The sequence below is a fragment of the Oryctolagus cuniculus genome, chromosome 5, assembly GCF_964237555.1.
Source record: "Oryctolagus cuniculus chromosome 5, mOryCun1.1, whole genome shotgun sequence".
NCBI classification, from domain to species: Eukaryota; Metazoa; Chordata; class Mammalia; order Lagomorpha; family Leporidae; genus Oryctolagus; species Oryctolagus cuniculus.
In genome coordinates, this window is record NC_091436.1 from 135,499,808 (window position 1) to 135,521,082 (window position 21,275).

The window sequence follows — 21,275 nt, forward strand, 5'->3', positions numbered from 1 at the left end:
AGAAGGAAGGAGGGAGCCTGGGATCAGCTGGGAGCTGGCAGGTGCCTCCCAAGCAGCCATTCATGCCGACCTCCTTACTGCTTCTGAAAGCTTAGGTTCTAGCAGAGGGGCCAAAGGGCAGCCCACAAAACCTGACAGCAGACTTCACCAGACGGCGCCAATGACGTAGGGGACTAAGCTGTGTGGCGAGCAATCACCCCTGGGATCTCTTGTTCGCTAATTGTGGCCATGGGGGGAGCTGCTGGAGGAGGTGGGGCTACGTGGGCCCTGGAGGGAGAGGGGAGTGCACACGGGGCCCAACGTGGGGGTAGACCACGCCATTCGGAACGGGGGCTTTGTGGCGGGGAGCAGTAGAAATGAGAAGGAGGGGAAGGCAAGTGAGCCCAGATGGTGGAGACACTGGAAAAGCTGCCCAAGAGCTCCTTCATAGAGATTTTATTAATCCCGCAGCCTGCCTGCCTGCCCGCCCGGCCTTTCCCCAAATATTTACCACGTCCCTGGCACACAGGGCACAGTGCTAGGCCCGTATGGCAAACAAGCGCGTGAGGATCGTGATGTTCTCATTAAGAACCTTGGGGTTTCGCAAGCCAGTCAGGAGACGGCCCGAACATATCAGGCATGAAAATACCTCCAAGTGCTTCAGCAGGGGCGAGGGCTGCCTGCTCAGGTGTGTGTGCAGCGCCCCTGGAGAGCAGAGGCCTCGCGGGTCTCTGCCGCGGGCGATGGTCACCCAGCGTGGCTTCGAGCTGTGCCTTGGAAGACCATCGGGTCTGCAAAGTGGGGCAGAAGGGCGTGTGTTCCTGGAAGAGGGTCCACACGCACGGGCTCAGGGCTTCCTGCTCAGGACCAGCAAGTGGTCTGGGTGGGCCTCCCACCCTGAAGTGCACGGCCCCGGGGAGAGAGGGACACGGAAACGCGGGGTCCTAGCATGTGAGAACTGGCAAGCGGCTCTGAGCCGCCCCCACGGCCCCCACTGCTCCCTCCCTGCCTACCCACCCCAGTCTGGGAGGCTCTCTTCTTTTTAGGTTGAGAAACACACAGAGTGGGCAAACTCCTTTAATAAACAGGCCGCTGTCGGGTGTAAGAGTCCTGTCCAGTGTAGTAGCAGGGAAACCACTCTGGGCTCCAGGCCCCTCCCTCCCTAGCAGGTACACCTGTGTCCTGTGGCCTGCAGGTGCCCAGGGTGGGGGTGGGGGTACCTCACATGGAGTTTAATTATGAGGCTGGAAACCGGAAGCAGATCTGATGAGACCCCAGCTGGTCTCTACCACAACCTCTCTCTCCACACTCCTCGTGACACAGGGACACCCAAGTTAAAGAGGGAAAGAGAGAGAGAAGTAAAAAGCAGGTGAGGGTCACGTGCATCTCGCCTCCCCTGGTCCCCTCCCTGCCCCCCTAGACAGGTGTTGTGGAAGAGCAGGCACGGCTTGGTACACCCGGGTCGGGGGTGGGGGGGGAAGCGGCCTGCCCCTGACCCAACCTCCCCTCCTCCACCACCAGCGGCGAGTGGGGAGACGGTGGCTGCTCCCCACAGTCCCCTGGGCTCCCCCGGGTGATTGAGGAGCCGGCTGAAGGGTGGAATGTTATTGCAGCTTTTCCATAATGCAGTGTCATCAGGACGCGCTGGGCCTCTGGGCAGCGCCGTGGCAGCCCCATCACTCTTCGCAGCCGCGCGGAGCTTCTGGACCGCGCGGGAAAGGGCAGGCGGCAGTCTCATAAAACAAATGGCAAGGCAAGACCACTCATCAGCAGCTCTCCAGAATGATCTAAACTTCTGACTTTTGATTTAAATCTGCATCCTCTGTGGCCAAAACATAAAGCAGAAGATGAGGCAAAGAGCTAAAGCGAAAGTATGGGTGCCAAGAACCAGCGGCCCGGTGGCAGGGGGGGGCAGCCTGGAACCACGGCCAGCGGAGCCCAGCCGGGCAGGCGGGCTTGTGGCTGGGCTCGGGCCCCTGTCGTTGTTATGCATCGCTCAGAACTGCTTGCGCCTGGCCTGAAATGGGACAGAAGATCTGAGAACGAGCCCAAGCCCCAAATCCTGCCATCTGCTGGCTCCTGGTCTGCCCTGACCCTGTCCCCCACAGCAGCCCCGGCACACCAGGCTCTTGGGGGGTGGGTGGCAGTGGGACAGGTGGACGGGGGGAGACCTGGGTTGTATTCTAAATGAGGCACGCACTCGACAAATATTCAGGGAGAGACCATGGTGCTCAAGGCCCTGCTGCCAGATACTGAGGCTGCTACCAGGAGCCCAGGGAGGGCAGGCCAACACCACTCAGACACCTGCCCGGCTTAGAAAGAGTTCAGCGCGGCAGGGGGCAGGTGGCCGGTGGGACCCTTGAGGCTACTTCTGCCGGGGCGGGGGGGCACTCAGCGGCTGTCTGGATTCAAGTCCAGGCCCACGTTTTCCTGGTAACCTCTGGGTACTGCGGCCAATCCTTTCCTCCAGCTGAAGAAGTCATCAGGAGAAACCTGGGCAATCGCACCACAATGGAGCTCGAGTATTTAATTCCTTTTTAATGTTTACATGATTAACACCAGCATTACAAAAAGGATATTTTCACTTTCAAGCCACTGAAAATGGGCAATCCGAGGTCTCGATTACAGGGATCATTATAACTTGAAACGCTGAAGCAGCGTGCCCTCCCTGCTGCCTCTCCCCGCCCCCTCCCCCATGGATTCTGCCTTCTTGCCATAATGAGCCATCAGGGCTCCAGAAAGGCCAAATCCCTGCTCCAAAGGGCTGGGAGGTGGGGCCCGGTGGGGGTTTCCACGGAGCCGGAGGAGGCTGCATTCAGCGTGGAATGAGTGACAGCAGCAGGTGGGTGGCAAAGTGGTCATCAACTCCCTGAGCGGCTGGCATCGCACAGCTGCATTCCAGGCAGCGCCTCTCAATGCGCCCAGAATGGCACTGGGTGATTGACAAGCCAGTGGGCCCGGCCTCCGGCACAAACCACCCACGGGCACAGGGAAAGGAAAGGGGACCTGGGGAAAACAGGACCGGAGAGGGGCCCAGGACCTCGGAAAGCCACGGGCTCTGGGGGTTTCTTTTGTACCACCTGGGCAGCAGGCTGGGCAGGGGGAGGCATCCAACGCCTCACTACAACTCGCAGAGGAGGCCTCCGGACACCTGAGTGAGTAGGGATGGGAGCCAGGCTCTGGGGAACTCAGCTTGGGTTCAAGTCCTGGCTGTGCCGTCCACTTGCCCATGACCTTGGCAAGACCCTACCCTCTCCGTGCCTCTGTTCCCACCTCTGCACCAGGGGGAAGATGGTGGAACCAACCTCCGAGAGCCACTTTGCGTAAGGCAATGGAACAACACACACTCCCAGCTCTTTTATCCTCCTAAGTCCCATTGCAAGATAAAGAAATGGATGCTCAGAGCAGTTACACAGCCCACCCAAGCCTGGCTGCTCCAAAGGCCTTCCCTTTGCTGCCCGTCTGCCTGGAAGCCTCTCCCCCCACCCCCACGAGGCCGCCCCCTGGGGGACTCAGGTGTCTGTCAAACACAAGCCCCTCAGGGAAGGCCCTGGCACCCTCTCTCCCTGGCTCAGAGCACGGTGAGATCGCCTTGTTTCTGCAAGGGATGAGTTAAGACATAAACGTGTACCATCACTGTGTGTGCCGCATTGTCGCCTCCCACACTTCAGTGTAGAAGCCACAGGAGCAGTGCCCTCACCTGTCTCGCCCGCCACGCGACAACGTGACCTGTGCAGCCACAGGGCCAGGGAGGGCCCTGTGCTGGCGTGACGCTTTGCTGCCCCTGGCGGAGAAGTCTCAATAGCTCTTTTTCAAGGGGGCTTCCCATTTGTATTCTGTAGCGGGCTCCAAAAAAAAATCACACAGCTGGTCCCAGACGAACCAATGAACAAGCCCACTCTGCAAGCCGGTGTGCCAGACTCCAGAGGCAAGCCAGGGGCAGGGGAGGTGGGCAGGCCCGTCCGAGTCGAGGGCGACCAGCGTGCAGGGGGGGCACTGGTGTGAGCTTGCCCTGGCGTCCCGTCGGTTTCTTCAGCCTCTGGTTGCACTTGCTGCCACTGAAGTCGACTCTTCCTGTTGCCTGTGACAACAGACCTCAGTCCTGAGCTCCCAGGACAGCTGCCAGCCAGCCAGGGGGCTCTTCAAATGACAAGGTCTAGGGGTGGGGGCTCTCAGTGGGAGCCCTGGGTGCCTGTAGCTCCGTAGTAAAGACACAGATTCTTGCCTTCTGGGCCTCCCGACAGCCATGGTGTGAGGATGGAGCAGGGGGTGTCTGTGGGCTTGGGTTAACCAGGCAGGCTTCCTGGAGGTGGTGCCCATGAGTGCCTCATTTCCCACACCCCTCCAACTCACACCCTGGGTCCCCAGAGGTTCTCCTTCAATAGGTCTTTATTCCCAACACCTCCAAGGCAGTTAAAGCTGTTCAAGCTGTTCCCACTTCCCACCACCCCTTCATCCTTCCTCAAATTCCACTCCCCCCTTCCTCTCATCCCTGCCTCTTGCTGCTCTTAGAAGCCATCTGAATCTTCTCGCACTCCCCTGAGCCGCTAGAAAGAATAGTTCCTCCCCCGGAACCCGCGCCTCATCTCACACTTCAGTCAGAGCCCCTGTCGCTGTTAACTGTGTGTTCTGGGTAAGTAAATACTCCCAGGAGTCTCCTGGGCTCCCCGCTACAATGCAGGTGGGGTGAGAAGGGGGGGTAGAGGGGGTGGGAGGCTGCTCCCCTGCAGGACGCGGACATGCAGGGCAGGGCTGAGGCCTTCTTAAGGGAAAGCTGGACGGTGCAGCAATCCCTTAGAAAGAAAAACCAGGCCGCCTGGTGATGCAGAATTGTGTAGGAGCAGACGTGGCCAAACACACACATCTTTATTATTTACTTATTTATTTATTATTTGAAAGTCAGAGTTAGCGAGAAGGGGGGAGAGACAGCGATCTTCCATCCGCTGGTTCATTCCCCAAACAGCAGCGACAGCTGGAGCGGGGCCAGGCTGGCCAGGAGCCAGAAGCCTCATCCGGGTCTCCCACATGGGTGGCAGGGGCCCAAACACTTGGGCTGCTTTTCCCAGACACGCTGGCAGGGAGCTGGATCGGAAGTACAGCAGCTGGGACGTGAACCGGCGCCCCTGGAGGATGCCAGCGTCACAGGTGGCAGCTTTACTAGCTACGCCACAACGCCGGCCTCAAAACAAAAACAGTCTCAATGAGAGAAAACGTGTGCACGTCGTAAATCTGATTAACATCCAGGAAACACAGGCTTCCGAAGCTCAGCGGCAATCCGGTCCAGAGCATGCTGCCAGTGGACGGGAGTTCTCCCTCTGCCTCCCACATTTATTTCCTAAAACAGTGGACCAAGGACCTGAGTAGATATTTCTCCAAAGATACACGAAGGGGTGGTAAGCGCGTGAAGTCTTGCTCAGCATCACCAATCATCGGAGAAGCGCAGTTCAAAGCTGTCATGCCACACCTCCGCACACCCACCGGGACGGCTGCTACCAAAAACCCAGAAAACAGCACACGCTGGTGAGGACGCGGGAGTGGCCGGAACGCTCACGCACTGGTGGGCGGAATGTCACACGGGGCAGCCCCGACAGAAAGCAGGGCAGTCCCTCAAGGAGTTAAGAATGGGATTACCGTAGGAGCCACGATCTCACGTCTCTGTCTCCATCCAGGAAAGGACCGGCTCAGAGATATTTATGCCCCAGGGGCAGGAGAGCAGGATGGACAAGCAAAATGTCTACATTCTCCACCTGAAAAAGGAAGCAAATTCTTTTTTTTTCTTTTAAGATTTGAAAGTCAGAGTCACAGTGAGAGAAGGAGAGACAGAGACAGAGAGAGAGAGAGAGAGAGAGAATGATCTTCCGTCTGCTGGTTCACTCTCCAAATGGCCTTAATGACCAGGGCTGGGCCAGAGGGAAGCCAGGAGCCAGGAGCTTCTTCCGGGTCTCCCATATGGGTGCAGGGGCCCAAGGACTTGGGCTATCCTCCCTGCTTTTCCAGGTGCATTAGCAGGGAGCCAGATTGGAAGTGCAGCAGCCGGGACTCGAACCGGCGCCCTTAAGGGATGCTTCACCACAGTGCCGGCCCTAGGAAGGAAATTATGACACACGCTACAGCGTGGATGAACCCGGAGGACAAAAGCCAGTCACCAAAGGCAAAGTCGGGTAGGATTCTACCTACAGCAGGGCCCCAGGGTGGAGTGGCGGCTGGCAGGGGCTGGGCGAGGGAACCCAGCTCCTGTCCAGTGGGCCCAGGGTCCCGGTTCTTCAAGACGGGAAGAGTTGGGGGGGGGGGGGACGCACAGCGTGCTGAAACCCACCCAACAGTATGGTTTATGTGGACAAGGCAAACTGTATGTTACATATATTTCACAATCAATTTGGTTTAGGTTTTGCAGGCTGAATCAGTCCAGCTGACAGTGCTCAGGCTAGGGAACTTGTGCCTTGGGGCCGCAGAGAGCAAGCCAGGGCTGAGTTCCCAGGAAGGGCTAGTGGCAGAGAACCAGTGGTCTCGGCAGGCACAGTTTCGGCTGTAAGAAGGCAGGCCAGGCGTGAGGTTCCAACGCATCTCCCACCCCCAGGCAATTTGTATTTACATGCAAATATATTCGCTTATACAAAAGAGCAGCGGTCTCAGAGGAGGGCTGTGAAGTCTCCAGCTCAGGCAGTCACTGAAAAGCGAAGCAAAGCTGTCCCCGGGGTATCCACGTCGGCCTCGCCCTTAGGGGCGGGGCCGCTCCCTGCAGGCCGAAGACGCGATTAGCTCGGCGGCAGACACGGGCCAGCAGCGCCCCCCGGAGCCCGCCCGGCCGCCCGCCCGGCCGCGCATGCCCACTCCGTCCTCCCGGCCCGCCCCTCAGGAAGGCTGGGAGCCGGAGTGCGCAGGCGCCACTGGCTCACGCCGACTCCTCCCCCAGAGGCGGGAACAGCGGGGCCCAACATGGCCGCCAGCCGCTACCGGCGTTTTCTTAAGCTCTGTGAGGAATGGCCAGTGGACGAGACCAAACGGGGCCGGGACTTCGGTGCTTACCTGCGGCAGCGGGTCGCACAGGCCTTTCGGGAGGGAGAGAACACCCAGGTGACCGGCGGGGAGGCGGCTGGGCGCGGGGTGGAGAGGACGAGGCAGGGGCGGAGCCGGCGGCGCGGCTGGCTCATGCGCGGCCTCCCGGGCCCGGGCCGCACGTGCGCGCGGACCTCCGTGCCCGAGAACTGCGGGGAGTGACGCTCGTTCCTTGCATTTGCGTGGCTGCACCTTGGAATTAGCGAGGAGACTTTTTAAAGTCCAGATGCCCGGGCCTTTCGGGCTTATGGTATCAGAGCCTCTGGGGGTGTGGCCTGTGCGTCAGTGTTTTAAAAAAGTTCTCCAGGTGATTGGAGGTGCAAGCGGGGTGGCGACGCCTGTTGCCGATGAGCGCATCCCAAGCTCGTTGGTCCCACAGCACAGCGCCGTTACCTCCCGGGGTTGTGCTTTGAGCTGATCTCCAAGGAGCTCTTCAGAGCCCACACCAAGCCTTCGCGTTCTTCCTGGGACCCGTACGCCGACCGGGCTTGGATCGTCTGCTCAGGCCCCTGTGTGTAACAGGCCTGCATTCTTGCTCCCCTGCTCTGCGATTCGGTCCTTGGTATCGCACATATTTGCTGAGCTCCTGCCATTTGCCAGGGACGGTGCTGGGTGCGAAGGAGACAGCAGTGGGTATAGCGGGTGAGGTCCTGTCCCCAAAGTGTCACGTCCTCATTCAGGACACAGGAAACAAGGAGACACAAAGGACAACTCAGATAAGTAACCATGACGCATACAGCTAAAACAAGGTGGCACAGTAAAGGAATAGAATGTGTTAGCCCAGCTAGCAGAGGGGACCCGAGTGTGCACTTGACTGGAAGGGGCCACAGAGACCCTGAGGCAGGCAGCGGATTAGCATGTCAGACTAGGGAAGGCAGGTCGGCTGGCCGCAGGCTGGAGCTAGGCATGGTTAGGCCTCCAAAGCCCTGGTTAGGAGTTGATCTTACAAAGCCGGTGTAATTACAGAGGGCAAGAGTGGAAGAGGAGGCTGAAGGAGCCGTCAGTGGCCCCTGGGCCAGAGGCGGATAGAACGGGCAGGTGAGTGGGCAGGACTTGCTGAGACCAGCCCAGGGGAGCGCCTAGGTTTCTCTGTCCCCTGAGCAGCCAGGGGTAAGATGATTCTGTTGAAACGGGGAAGATGAGATGAGGGACCAGGGGTGTGGGGAAGCCGATGTGGGTCGTCTTCAGTGTTAGACGCCAAGTGGACTCCGTTCCAAGTGAAAATGTCAGGTTGGCTGTGAGCGAGCGGAGCCCAGGCTCAGGCAAGAGGTCAGAGATACGAAATGAGATACGCAGTCTAAAGGAACAGCTTTTGCGAAACGTGGTCAAGACCTGTCGAAGCAGGAACATGGTTTTTTTTTTTTTTTTTTTTTTTTTAGCAGCGTGGCCCAACACAGAGCCAGGCCGGTCCAGCTGATGGAGCAAGAGTGTACCATGGTGTCATTGTGACCGACTGCTGCGGGGTGGGGGGTGGCAGCGTGGATGGAGTGTCTGGCCGGGGTCTTCTAGCACACTGCACTCAGGCCCCCGCTGTTTACGGTGGTCTTCATGGCCTCAAGTGTGAAGTTCTGGAAGACAAGCGTCATGTGTAGCCCTAACCCCGCAAGCCCCGTGGCACGCAGGGCTGTGCGTACTAGGCTTGTCTCCATGCGAGCTTCCGGAGGACAGCGATGCCTTTTATCGTCCCCACCTCCCTCCTGCTCTCCCCTGGTGTCTGCATAACTCTTGGCACACAGAAACCCTCAGTAAACGAAGAACGAATGGATAAATAAGTGGTTGGTTATGGCTCATGAGACAGAAGTCATTTGGACAAAGTTGCAGATGTAGCAGAACTAGATGGAGAGGAGTAGTGAAGAGAGAAGGGGCTATTTCTGTGTCCCGGGCGCTGGGACGTGATGGGAGAGCCTCCTGGGTCCGGGGAACCGTGGTTGCTTGCTGTTGGGAGGGGAGGCGCTGGATCCTTGGGCAGGTGAGAGAGTGTGACAGTCCCTTGCCTGGTTGTTAGTGCAGAGGACAGAGCTTTCCCTGGCGGAGTTGTCATCTTTTGTCATCGCGGGGGCAGGGAGGCAGGATATAGCTCCCAGTAGTCAAAGGCCCACACAGGTTTGAGTCATAGCTGCAGGTCAAGGCTGTGTCCCTGGAAGAGTGAGCGGGTACAGCATGATGGCAGCTGGCGCGTCGCGTCACTCAGGACCCTCGTGGTGCCACCTGGGAACGCACCTGGGCTTGGTGAATCTTTGTGATCATTCTTGGAGGGAGCAGCCCCCTGCTGGAATTGAGAACAGCACAGTGAGTCACTCCCACTGACTCCCTCAGATCCTTTGTGGGGACCTGGCAGCAGGGGGCGGGGATGAGCCTGGGGCTGCCGGCTGGTGTCCTGCTCCCCCTCGTTCCCCCTTGGTTCCTCTGTCAGCCGCTAGGATGGCCGGAGGGGGAAGTGGCTTGTTCTCGCCGCCTTGTCCCCATAGAGGAGGGAGAGCAGCAGTCGGCCTCTCAGCCGCCTGCGTCCTCACGGTGACCCTGAACGCTGAGCAGCATTTGAGACCTCGTCTGCCGTGCTCATTCCTGTCCCGATTTCACAGGTGAGGAGCAGGAGCATGAACTCGCTCAGGGTCCCCTGGCGGTGAGACCAGGCGAGCGGGAAACAGACCCAGCTATCTTGTGGGCTGGGCTCGCCTCGCCTGTGGGTGCTCAGCCCCGTTGTTCCCCTTATGTCAAGCCACTCCCTCCTTCCCTGATCGGTCCCCCCCCCTTTTTTTTTTTTAAGATTTATTTATTTGAAAGGCAGAGATGCAGAGAGAGAAGGAGAGCAAGAAGTCTTCCATCCAGTGAGTCACTCCCCACTGGCTGCAACAGCCAGGGCTGGGCCAGGCCAAAGCCAGGAGCCAGGCGCTTCCTCTGGATCTCCCAAGGGTACAGGGACCTGAGTACTTGGGCCAGCCTCCACTGCTTTCCCAGGCACATTAGCAGGGAGCTGGATCAGAAGTGGAGCAGTCGGGACTTAATCGGTGCCCATGTGGGATGCCGGCACTGCAGGCGCAGGCTTTACCGGCTGTGCCATAGCACCGGCCCCTGCTCAGTCCCTTTGGCGCCATGGGTAGTGTGGCCAGAGTGTCGGGCATCTCCCGTGCTGCCCTGCTTGCTTTTCTGGGCCCTCCACGGCCTCCCCAGTGCAGGCAGGAAGAGGTCCTCAGCGGGACAGCAGCGTGGAAAAGCGGGCCCCTAGAAGGCACATGAGTCATTTATACCCCGAACCTGAGAACAAAACGCTGCCTGCGGTCTCCACCTCGTGTTGCCTGCTGGGGAGGCTCGTGGCCCACTCAGGCCCCGCCGAGGGGGAGGGCACGGTGGGAAGCAGGAACGCATGGAACAGCTCTCGCACCGTGTGCCCTGTTGTGCGGTTTCTTAAGTTACTGTTGATGGGCTTTGAGTACTGCTTCCTTAAGAGAACACACGTCCCCTGCAGTGCCGAGAGCTTCATAAAAGACTCACGACGTGGGGGAAGGTGGCAATTGTGGACTTAACTACAGGGGAAGGAGCAAATCCTTCTGACTTCATTAGGTGCCAGGAGGCTTCCGAAAGACTGACTGTACACCAGCACCCATCTATGCAGCGCGGCGCAGCCCCGGAGGGCGGCCTGCACCCGCAAACCACTGTGCTCGCACTGTGTCCAGGTTTAACGCTGCCCAGGCTGAAGGCAGTTGCACTTGGGTTTCTTATGTAGCCACCCAGTGGAGGCCTTGTCCCTGGTGTCCCCCTGTAGGGCAGGGAACCAGCTCCTCCCGCCCCTCGCCCCCACCCCCCCCCCCCCCCCGCCACACACACGCCGCCTGACAGGTGCTGGTCCTTGTGAAGCCACCTCAGTTTTGCTCACCCCCCATACCTGAGCCCCCGAAGTCAGATTTTTGACGAAAGACCTAAGGACAGGTGGTGTATTTTTAGGTATAATCTCAAACCCACCGCCAAAAAGGTGTTGGGAGGAGAACCATCGCATAAGAGGAAGAGGAAGTGCCCACACCTCCATCTTGTTTTCTCCCAGTTCTGAATGGGGCCAGAGCGATATTCCTTGATCTCTGTGGGTTTAAAGATAACAGGTTCTCCTCCTAGGGCATCCACTGTAGGCCGACTCCAGCGGATCACCCCGTATTCTGAGAGCTGTCGGGGCTGTCTGTTGCCTCAGACTGCTGGCAGGCCACTGTGTGAGACCTTCAGTGTCCTCTGGTCCTTGGCATCTGGGGGACCAGCCTGGCCTCTCACCACTGCAAGAGGAGCCCTGACTTCAGCCTCCCTAGTTGGCTGCCATACAAGTAGTTCTTTGCGTTCGAGGGCTTAGTGCACACCGCACCCACCACCCAAAGCCCACATGTGCAGAGCTTGCCAAGAATCTGGTGGCTTCCCAGGCCCTTGAAGCCCTCCCTGGTTTCCACTTAGGGACCCCGCTCCCCTGAGCATCTTATTCCCTGTGCCTCTCGTGGCTCATCCGCCCGCTCCTCTGGGCCCCAGCCGCTCCTGTCGAGGTCCCGGGCCTCCCTCCCTCTGCAGCATGTCGCTCTGTTCCACCCCAGGCGAGGTCCGTGTCTTAATGCCTGTGGGTCTCCTCTCTCTAGCCTGATTGGCAGCTCCTCCAGAGCTGGGGCGGGGCCTTTCTCACAGCCCCCAGCAGAGCGCGCTCTGCCTGGGTGCTCCGGAAATACATGTCCAGTTGAGTCGAGGGGAATAGACTCATTTCCGGAGCACCTAGGCAGAGAGCACTCCAAGTCGAGGGGAATAGACTGCCATAACAGAATGAACTCATTTCACAAGTTCATTACCAAGTCCTGAAAACCTCTTCTCGGGGATCCTCCTGGAGCAAAGCCAGCTCCACCTTAATTAGCAGAGCAGTTTGCAAGACCCTTTCCCAGAAGTGCTTCTGCGTCCCTTTGTGAGACTGGAATAGGGGCCGTTGTACCAATTGCTGTCAGCACCCAAAATTCAATTTTGAAAACCGGAATCGGTGCCTGTGGCAGTGATGTAGATTTGTATGTATAAAAGTTTAATATGGTAAAGAGAAATTTACTGGCGACCGAGCAGGGGAAATGCAAAAGGAGCAAAAATAGAGCCGTAAAGGACATTTTGTCAGTCGAACATCTATTTTATTCACATTTAGGGAGCGGTGCTGAATTTTTCATCGCGTCCCCACTGCTGCCTTTTTCAGACCCAGCACTGCTATTAGTCCTAAAATGTCCGTAATCTCATTAGGTGTGAATGCAAAATTAGGTAATTTAAGGCTGCGTATCAGGATTTTTCTGCAAATGCAGAGTGCGTTTCGCCGGGAACACTGTATATTTCACGTCTGGACAAGCTGTGCTGGAGTCAGTGACGGAGGTGGGAGATGGAGGCGTGTGTCCATGGATGGCCTTGTGCCTAGTAAGCAAGGCTGTGCTCCGCTGCTGAGCTGGGGTTGGGGCAACTGGGAGCCCAGGACCAGCCATGTTTCTGTCTTCCCTCCTCCACCTTAGACGGTGAGAACTTGCTAGAAATGGGCTTGCCTTAAGCCCCCTCACCCTCTCTGAGCCACTTTGATGGCCTCAGAGGGCCTTCTGACCGAGAGTAGGCAGTTGGGCTGGGCACCATTTGTTGGCCTGGTGGGTGTTTGCATCCTCCGATTGTTACGAGAGCCCCAGGCGTCATGGAAGCCACCTCTCTGATGCTGAGGGGTGCTTTAGAGGTGGAGGGAGCGCTGGGCCTCTGTGCCCCTCCATCCGGCCCGAAGCTTCGGGCCTCGCCAGGGTGGGGAAAGAATGCACGTATAGACATTACCCCCCCCCACCCCCCCACGGGTATGGTGGGAGGAAAGGGCGGGAAGTTGAAGTGGGAGGGGTGCTTTGCTTGGGTTCCGGGCAGGTGTGATGAGGTTGCAGAGGTGGAGCCCGGGAGGCGGCTCGGGGAGTCAGGACGTGGACTCCCCTCCTAAGAGCCTGGTTGGGGAGGGGGTCGGATGGAGGGTGGTGGGAGGACAAGTCCAGGTGGCAGAGCTGGGTGCAGCAGGCGCCTGTGGCAGACACCAGGAGTCAGTGCCTGCCCCAGTGATCTGATCACAGAGAGCTTGGTGACCACTGAGAGCCGGCAGGTCAGGTTCCAAGTGAAGCCTTGGGCAAGATTTGCCAGCCACCATGATCCACGGTGGTGCCCTTAATGCCATTCCCTGCCGTGGGCCTGGGCTGACCCTCACCCGCAAGGCCCCTCTTCCCGGCCCTGCAGTCACCCTCTAGCCCCTCCTCCATGTGACCTGCATCCCGCAGCTGTCCTGGGCGCCTCTGCCTCTCAGTCCCTCCCCCTTCCCTCCCTCCCTCCCTCCCTCCCTCCCTCCCTCCCTCCCTCCCTTCCTTCCTTTCTTATTTCTTTAAGATTTTTAAAAATTGATTTTCAAAGAGTTACGGGGGCTGGCGCCCTGGCTCACTTGGTTAATCCTCCGCCTGCAGCGCCGGCATCCCATATGGGCGCCAGTTCTAGTCCCGGTTGCTCCTCTTCCAATCCAGCTCTCTGCTGTGGCCCAGGAAAGCAGTGGAGGATGGCCCAAGTGCTTGGGCCCTGCACCCCATGGGAGACCAGGAGGAAGCACCTGGCTCCTGGGTTTGGATCGGCACAGCTCCGGCCATAGCGGCCATTTGGGGAGTGAACCAGCGGAAGGAAGACCTTTCGCTCTGTCTCTCTGTCTCTCTCTCACTGTCTGTAACTCTTCCTGCCAAATAAAAAAGAAAGAGTTACAGAGGGAGAGAGAGAGGCAGAGAGATAGCTTCCATCCGCTGGTTAACTCCCCAAGATAGCTGCAGCAGCCAGTGTTGGGCCAGGCTGAAGCCAGGAACCAAGAGCTTCTTCCAGGTCTCCCACATGAGTGGCAGGGGCCTAGTTATTTGGGCCATCATCCGCTGCTTTCTCAGGCCAACAGCAGTGAGCTGGACCAGAAGTGGAGCAGCCGGGACACAGAGCAATGCCCACATGAGATGCTGGTGTCACAGGCGGCTTTCCCCGCTGCACTGCGCTGCCGGCCCCTTTGAGCTTCTGAGGTAGGGGCCTGAGGTGACTACATCTGCTGTCCCAAACCATAGCAGAAACGGCCTGTGCACACTTGTCGGGGCTCCAGGGCCAGAATCCACAGCAGTCCAGGCCTTGCCTGGTTCACCCTCACGCCACCCCCCCAAGTCAGGGCTATTATTGTCTTTGCTTTTGAAAGCATGGTTGAGTTGGCCAGTATGCTTCAAAAGTGGCAATTCATGAAAGACAAAGAGCGCGGAAGTGTCCCAGATTACAGGAGACTAAATATACATGTGTTACTACAGTGGGTGGTCCTTTTCCTCTGTGGGGGCTGTGGGTCAGGCACGCTGCTGTCGGGTCTGTGCTGGGTGGCCCAAATTCGAGTTTGAACTTCGGTCCTGTGGGAGGATGTCCTTGTCCCTGTAAGTCTCCCCTCCCCCAGATACCATGGGCTGAAGGGGGTTTATGCCCCAGTTCTCAGACAGATCAGGAGGAGAGCGTGGACGGATACAGAGACCAGAGAGCAGGTGGGACAGCTTTCTTCAGCGGTGTCAGGGCGAGCAGCCGATGTGCTGACATCCAGAGAGCGCGCATAGGCACAGGCGCGAGGAGGGCGCGCGGGGGAAACGCAGCCACCTTTGGTGGTCAGAACGGCACCGCCGCAGCTTTGTGCCTGTGCTGCGCTCCCTCCTCTGCGACTCGTCTGTCCCTCTGCACCAGAGTGTGTGTGCAGACGGCCTGTGCCCCAAGAAGCTGGCCTGCCAGCCCCAGCCTCGTGCCTGTCTTCTGCCCACACATTGCCCTTGGCCACTGTTAGCCAGCACCGGCCACCTGGCGTGCTCGTGATGCGCAGCCCGAGCGCAGGGACCAGCAGTGCAGCTCAGTGATGATCCCTTGTCTGCGTGCTGTCACGTGGGGACCTCAGCTCGCTCTCTGACACACACACACACACACACACAGAGGCAGAAGCAGAGCTGCCTTATTAAAACGCTGATCTACTGATTTGTCTACACGTTGCCTTCTTGGAGAGAGGATTTCAGTTAGAAAAGAGATCTGCCGTCTGAATTCTTGGGGAAACCGTGGAGAGAAAGTCTTGTTCTGGGGAGCTTTCAGAATCGTAGGCAGAAAAAAGCCAGGAGCCACGGGTAAATGATAGCGACGGCAGAGGGGCGGTGGGAAGGGAAAGTCCACCTCCGTGCCGATGCTGCCGGCAGGGGCGCTGCCCCTCGGGCGTCCGGAGGCCGCGTGTGTGCCCCTGCGTTGGCAAGGACCCCTTGCCAGCCGGGCCATGCCGCAGTCAGCATCATGGGCACCCGCTCACTGCGCTCGCCTTAAATACCGCCCTGTTTCAGCAACTCCTCGCTTACTGCAGGTGGAAGGTCACGTGATTTTTTTTATTTTTATTTTTTGCCTTTCATAGAAGAATGTTTTTAATCCGTTTCATGTTGAAAGTTTAACTCCACAGCTCTCCCTTCCTGCAGCACAGGCTCTCCACCTGTACCTGCAGGCCCTCGGGCGGACCGTCCAGTCTGCCCCTCCGCCTCGCACACACCAGCCTGTCCCCCGGGAAGGCCCTCTCTGCTCCCGACCCCACGGCCCTCAGAGCCCAGCTTAGTCTCGCGGGTGTGTACACTGACTGCTTAGCCTCGAGGCCCCCGAACGCCCTGGCTCTGCCCCAGCTAGGGACACGCTCCCACCACTGCGATTCTTTGTCTCCCGGGGGAAGTCACAGGAGCTCAGCAGGCAATTGTTCGCTGGTTCACTTGCTTTGTTTGCAGGTGGGGGACCGATGAGGGGGAGTCACTGCTCCCAAAGGTGATTTCTCACTGCAGGGGGCTGTGGGTCGGGTCCACTCCCACAAGGCTGAGCAGCCCGGGAGCCCATACCAGCTGCGTCGTGTGGGTGCCTCCCTGCGTGTGGTCCTCCCTCGGGTGCAGGCGCAGCGTGGGCGCAGGACTGCTCTGCTCACTTCTTTGGGGGCTCCTTGTTTTACAGATTGCAGAGCCCGAGGCCTGTGATCAGATGTACGAGAGCTTAGCCCGGCTCCATTCCAACTACTACAAACACAAGGTGAGTGGGCCCGGCCTGTCATAGCCCAGCCCTCTGACGGGGGCAGCCGGGAAGAACGAGGGAAACCTGATTATACCAGGCTTTGTAAAGAACTGCCTTCCCCGCTTTGCCGTGTAACCAGCAATTTCAGCCAGGCCAACAAAGGTGCCTGTAGAGGCTTTGAGGTCACCTAGACAAAGGCTGTTAAAATGGAGAATAAAAGCCTTGTGCTTCAATGCCGGTGTGTACTCACGGGACCATGGGACAGGCCCTGGGTCTCACGTGTTCCCATCGCTCTGTGGAACGGGTACTTCCCGCGCTGGTGATAGAGGTGGGGAGATGGGGGCTTCCCCCGACCCTGAGCTAGTCACTGTCAGATGCCATTTAGTGTGGCTTTCCCTGGGCTTGACTGCACACGTACACAGCAGCCTCCTTAACCAGAGGTTCCGCGCCCATGGAGTCAGGCCCCCATGGAGCAAACATCCAGGAAAAATACTGTGTGCAGACATTTTTTGGTCATTATTTCCTGAACAATATATTGTAACAGCCATTTACATGCACTTGCTGGATATTGTAAGTTACATGGAGGTGATTTAAATTACACGTGAGGGTGTGCATAAGTTATATGCAAATAGTACAGACCACTTTATTTATTTTTTTGTTTGTTTGTTTTTGTTTTGTTTTTTTAAGATTTGTTAGGGAGGGACAGAGGTCTTACATCTGCTGGTTCATGCCCCAAATGGCTGCAATGGCCGGACCAGGCCATCAGAAGCCAGGAGCTTCTTCCAAGTCTCCCATGCGGGTGCTGGGGCCCATCTTCGGCTGCTTTCCCAGGCCATCAGCAGGGAGCTGGATTGGAAGTGGAGCAGCCGGGATTCAAACTTGTGTCCATATGGGATGTCTGTCACAGGTGGAGGCCCCTACATACCACTTTATATAAGGGACCCGAGCAGCTGTGGATTTGGTGTCCAGAGGATACTGATGGTTAACCATGTGGCCGCGCAGGAAAGCACATGTGGGCGTCACCGGAGAACTGTCAGGAACACGCTGGCCTCTGGCTCCCAGAGGGGATTCCACTTTGAGGTTGGAGCTGCCTGCCCTGGGCAGACTGGTGCTTGTGAGGCCAAGTCTGACCTCACGGTGGCGCTGCTCCTCTCCTTGCCATGTTCCTGGCCTGGGCCTGCCCAGGGCCCTGGTGAATTGTGAGAGAGCAAGGCTTGTGTGGTGCAAAACTAATCTCTCTCCTCTCTCCTCTGCCCCAGTACCCTCGGCCCAGAGACACCAGCTTCAGCGGCCTGTCCCTGGAGGAGTACAAGCTGATCCTGTCCACAGGTACCGAGAGCACAGCTGCCCTTTCGGTTGCTTTGCAGATGAGTCTTTGAGCGGCCGGGGGGGATTGGCTAATAAGACAGCGCTGCTCGATGGACAGTCTGGAGTCACGGCAGGGCCCGTGCTGTTTGGCCACAGAATGTGGAGAAGGTCAAAGGCATCATTTAAAAAAGAAAATCCATCTTTAGTGCTTTCAAATTCAAGGCTGGGCAGCAGGGAACAGGGGAATACGTATTTGCCAAATGGAAGTAGTTGAAATCAGGATGGAAGGAAAATAATTTTATTTTTATAGCCCTAAGGGGGCTCTATAAACAATGAGGGTTTTAATTAAAACAAAAAGCCATTCAATAAAACATGTATAGGGATATCCGACTGAGACTTATCTGACCCCGGGGACGCGGTCTGTGGATTAGCCGGCTTAGCCAGGTCTGTGTGGGAGTCCTCGATAAACCCCACCCTGCCAGGCCGGTCCCCTCCTCACGTCCCTGGCTCCATTGTGAGCAGAGGGGCTGGGGCAGGGGAGCCGGAACTGCAGCGGGCAGGTGCTGGAAAATTACCCTTCCCATTGCCAAGGAGATTGTGTACAGAAATAGGCCGGCCTTTCCTGGGAGGGCCAGCCCTGGGCATTGGCCTGCTGGGGTTCTGGAGGTCTCTCCAGCGGCCGGCAGCGGCTAAGATGCAGGCGTCTGACCTTCTAGAACTCTCTTACCTTCTGCGCAGATTGGAACCTGGGGCTGTCGCCTGTGTTCTTGTCGACTCTGAGCCTGCTTTCATTACAGCGCTCTCCAGGAATGGGGTGAAGGTGTTGTGGGCAGGCAGGATCGCTCTGTCAGCATTTTTCAAGGTAGACGTTTACTCCCCGTGCCTGGGTCTCTGCAGTCAGCGTGCTGATGGCCAGGCTCATCGCGAGGGCCCACAGACTCTGAGCAGTTTGGACTTAAAAGTGGCATGGACACCGACTCAGAGGCCCTGCCTCTGCCCTCTTGTGACCCCCGGGAAGCTGGAGTGTGCAGGGGACAGGTGGCAGTGAGGCTGGGAGATGGGCCCCCGCCATTGGCTGTGCGGTGGCTTGTTCTGGCCCCAGGAAATTTGCTGATGATTGGTTTTCACAGTACGCCTTGTGTTTTTGTTGCAAACGTGTGGGGTGAGCTGCTCGAGTGTTTCCCGTGACGGGGCAAGCAAAGACCTGCAGCACCTTGTAGCATGAGGCTCTGGGGCCTGTGAGTCCAGTCCCCGCGTGTCGCCGGGCGTGGGGTCCTCGTGACTTGCAGGCAGAGGCAGACAGGGGTCTCGTCACCAAGGGGTGCCTTTGTGCCCCATAAGGGACCCCGGACTTCTGGAAAAGTCCCAGGGCGGGTTGCCAGGCTGGTGGCTGAAGGGCAGCGCCTGTCCTGATTCAGCCAGGAGCCACTGGCAGCAGATGTCATTAATAAATAACGTAGGTGACTTTTTTTGTTCAGAAAGGCTATTTTTGTTCTCTGGGAGTTTTGATAAGAGACGGAAACTCAGCCCATGAACGCTAAAGCAGGCCTGAGCATGTTCTACGTTTTAGACACAGGGCAGCCAGCTGTCACGGCTGCTGGGCTCAGGGGTGCTGCAGATCAGCAGCTCCCTCGGGGCGGGCGGGGGGGCAGCTTTGTCCCCAGGGGCCCCGTGGCAGTGTCTGGAGGCTTCCTTAGCAGGTGGTAAGCAGAGGTGCTCCTGGCTTTGGATGGGTGGAGGCGAGGGATCCCTGGGTGTGGGTGGGTACCTGTACCACTGCTCTCCCCAGCCCCTTCTGCCTGCATAGTGAAGAGACCGTCTGTCCAGCGGGCGTGGGGGGCAGGCAAGTTGCCCGCATTTCCTTTAACCCTCACAACTTCTTTTTTCCTGGAGATTTATTTGAAAGGCCGAGGTACAGATGGAGAAACCGGGAGTTTCCATACTCTGGCTCACTTCCCAAATGGCCGCAACAGAAGCCAGGAGCTTCATCTGGGTCTCCCATGTGGGTGGCAGGGGCCCAAGCACTTGGGCCATCTTCTGCTGCTTTCCCAGGCACTGGATTGGAAGTAGAGCAGCCAGGACACAAAGGGGCACCCATATGGGGATGCCGATGTCACTTCTGGCAGCTAAAACCACCACACAACGCTGGCCCAGACCCTCACAACTTTCGAGGTGGTCATTTTTACCATTTTACAGATGAGGGGATTGGTGGAGACTCAGGCCCAGGTCTACCTCCCTCCCTAATGCCTGTTTAGCTGCATAGCCTGCAGTAAACCCACACCGGCAAGAGTTCAAATCCCAGCTCTGGGGCCACATTGTGACGCAGGTTAAGCTGCTGCTTTTGGCTCCCATATACCATATCAGAGCACCTGGCTCAAGTCCTGGCTACTTTGCTTCCAGTCCAGCACCCTACTAGTGTACCCAGGAGGTAGCAGATGGCGGCTCAAGTACTTGGGCCCCTGCCACCCACCTGGAAGACTAAGATGGAGTCCCAGGCTCCTGGCTTCAGCCTGGCCCAGCCCTGGCCGTTGCAGGCATTTGGGACATAAACCAGGGGCTGGAAGAGTGCTTCTCTATCTCCCTGCCTCCCTCCCTCCACCCCTCGTTGCTCTGCCTTTCAAGTAGCTGAAAAAAAAAATTTTGTAAATATTTATTTATGGGGGGGCTGGTGCTGTGGCACAGTGGGTTAACACCCTGGCATGAAGCACCAGCATCCCATATGGGCGCCGGTTCGACACCCGGCTGCTCCACTTCTGATCCAGCTCTCTGCTATGGCCTGGGGCGGGGGCCAGTGCAGGATGGCCCAAGTGCTTGGGCCCTTGCACCCACATGGGAGACCCAGAGGAAGCTCCTGGCTCCTGGCTTCGGATCGGCGCAGCTCTGGCCGTTGCGTCCAATTGGGGAGTGAACCATCGGATGGAAGACCTCTCTCTCTCTGCCTCTCCTCTCTCTGTGTAACTATGACTTTCAAAAAGTTAATTTTGTTGCAAAAACATCTTGAAATCTATGCACGGAGTTTTGAGTATCATGTATTTCCATGAACTTTTTGAAGTACTCTGAGAAGTCTAAACCCCTGTGGTGCAGCGCATGGCTGTGGATCGCATGGTGCACACCACCGTGCAGCTTTGTACACTCGTGTGCAGAGGGCAACAAGCAGTGCGCCGTGCTTCCTAGATGCCCAGGACGGGGACCCTGGGAGCGGGCAGTGTCTCGGGCGCGCGGGGCTCCTTCACTGCCAGCGGGCTGCTCTGATGTGCGGGCCCCAGGGCTGCCCGTGTAGCCAGAGCTGAGACTTGAGCCATCCCTGTGTCTTGTTTTGCAGACACCTTGGAAGAGTTCAAGGACATGAACAAAGGCATGTGGAAAAAGCTGCAGGAGAAGTTTGCCTCCAAGAGCCCTGAGGAGAAGCACAGGGCCTGGGCACGGGCCTTATCTCGCCCACCAACCTAAGTGTGGCGCCTTTGATGTTGCCCTTGTCAATAAATCACCCGACCCCGACCTCACGGCTGCGGAATCGCGTCTGCCCCACAGGACGGAAACCCGTGCACTAAAGCAAGCTTCCGCCCGAGGAGCGGTGTCAGCCGGCTGCCGGGACCGGCGTCAGCACGGGGAGCTCTCTGGGGAGGAAGCGCGGGTTCCAGGGCGGGTCACGGGGCCTCTGCCCAAGGTGCTTCCTGCACAGGCCCAGGAGCCCCGCCTTCCGTGGAGGCCTGGTGTCTCCTGGGATGAGTCTCGGGCTCCCCCGTCATTGTCAGAGGCCCTGGGAGGATGTGCGCAGACTGAGGACAGAGCTCAGCCTCTGGCCTCCCGAGGACCCACGTGCCCAGCCAGGCTAAGGGACAGGCAGGGCCTCAGGCTGCAGCTGG

The 21,275-nt window shown here is 58.0% G+C and overlaps 1 protein-coding gene and 1 long non-coding RNA gene across 2 annotated transcripts; one reads left to right on the forward strand and one right to left on the reverse strand.

Moving 5' to 3' along the window:
- Positions 1-4,844: 4,844 nt before the first annotated feature.
- On the reverse strand, positions 4,845-6,726 carry LOC127493051 (uncharacterized). Its single transcript, XR_011388721.1, has 3 exons — positions 6,572-6,726; positions 5,611-5,726; positions 4,845-5,468 (listed from the first exon to the last, which is right to left on the reverse strand). It is a non-coding gene; the product is annotated as an uncharacterized lncRNA (long non-coding RNA).
- Positions 6,727-6,827: 101 nt separating this feature from the next.
- On the forward strand, positions 6,828-20,907 carry UQCC2 (ubiquinol-cytochrome c reductase complex assembly factor 2). Its single transcript, XM_002714622.5, has 4 exons — positions 6,828-7,053; positions 16,045-16,119; positions 17,361-17,430; positions 20,732-20,907. Exons 1-4 carry the CDS (start codon positions 6,916-6,918, stop codon positions 20,857-20,859), a joined length of 411 nt encoding a protein of 136 aa, XP_002714668.2. The 5' UTR covers positions 6,828-6,915; the 3' UTR covers positions 20,860-20,907.
- Positions 20,908-21,275: the final 368 nt, after the last annotated feature.

Coding starts and splice junctions, on each gene's coding strand:
- UQCC2 (XM_002714622.5), top strand. CDS start 6,916: ATGGCCGCCAGCCGCTACCGGCGTTTTCTTAAGCTCTGTGAGGAATGG. Junction 16,120..17,360: donor CCAACTACTACAAACACAAG/GTGAGTGGGCCC, acceptor CCTCTGCCCCAG/TACCCTCGGCCCAGAGACAC. Junction 17,431..20,731: donor CAAGCTGATCCTGTCCACAG/GTACCGAGAGCA, acceptor CTTGTTTTGCAG/ACACCTTGGAAGAGTTCAAG.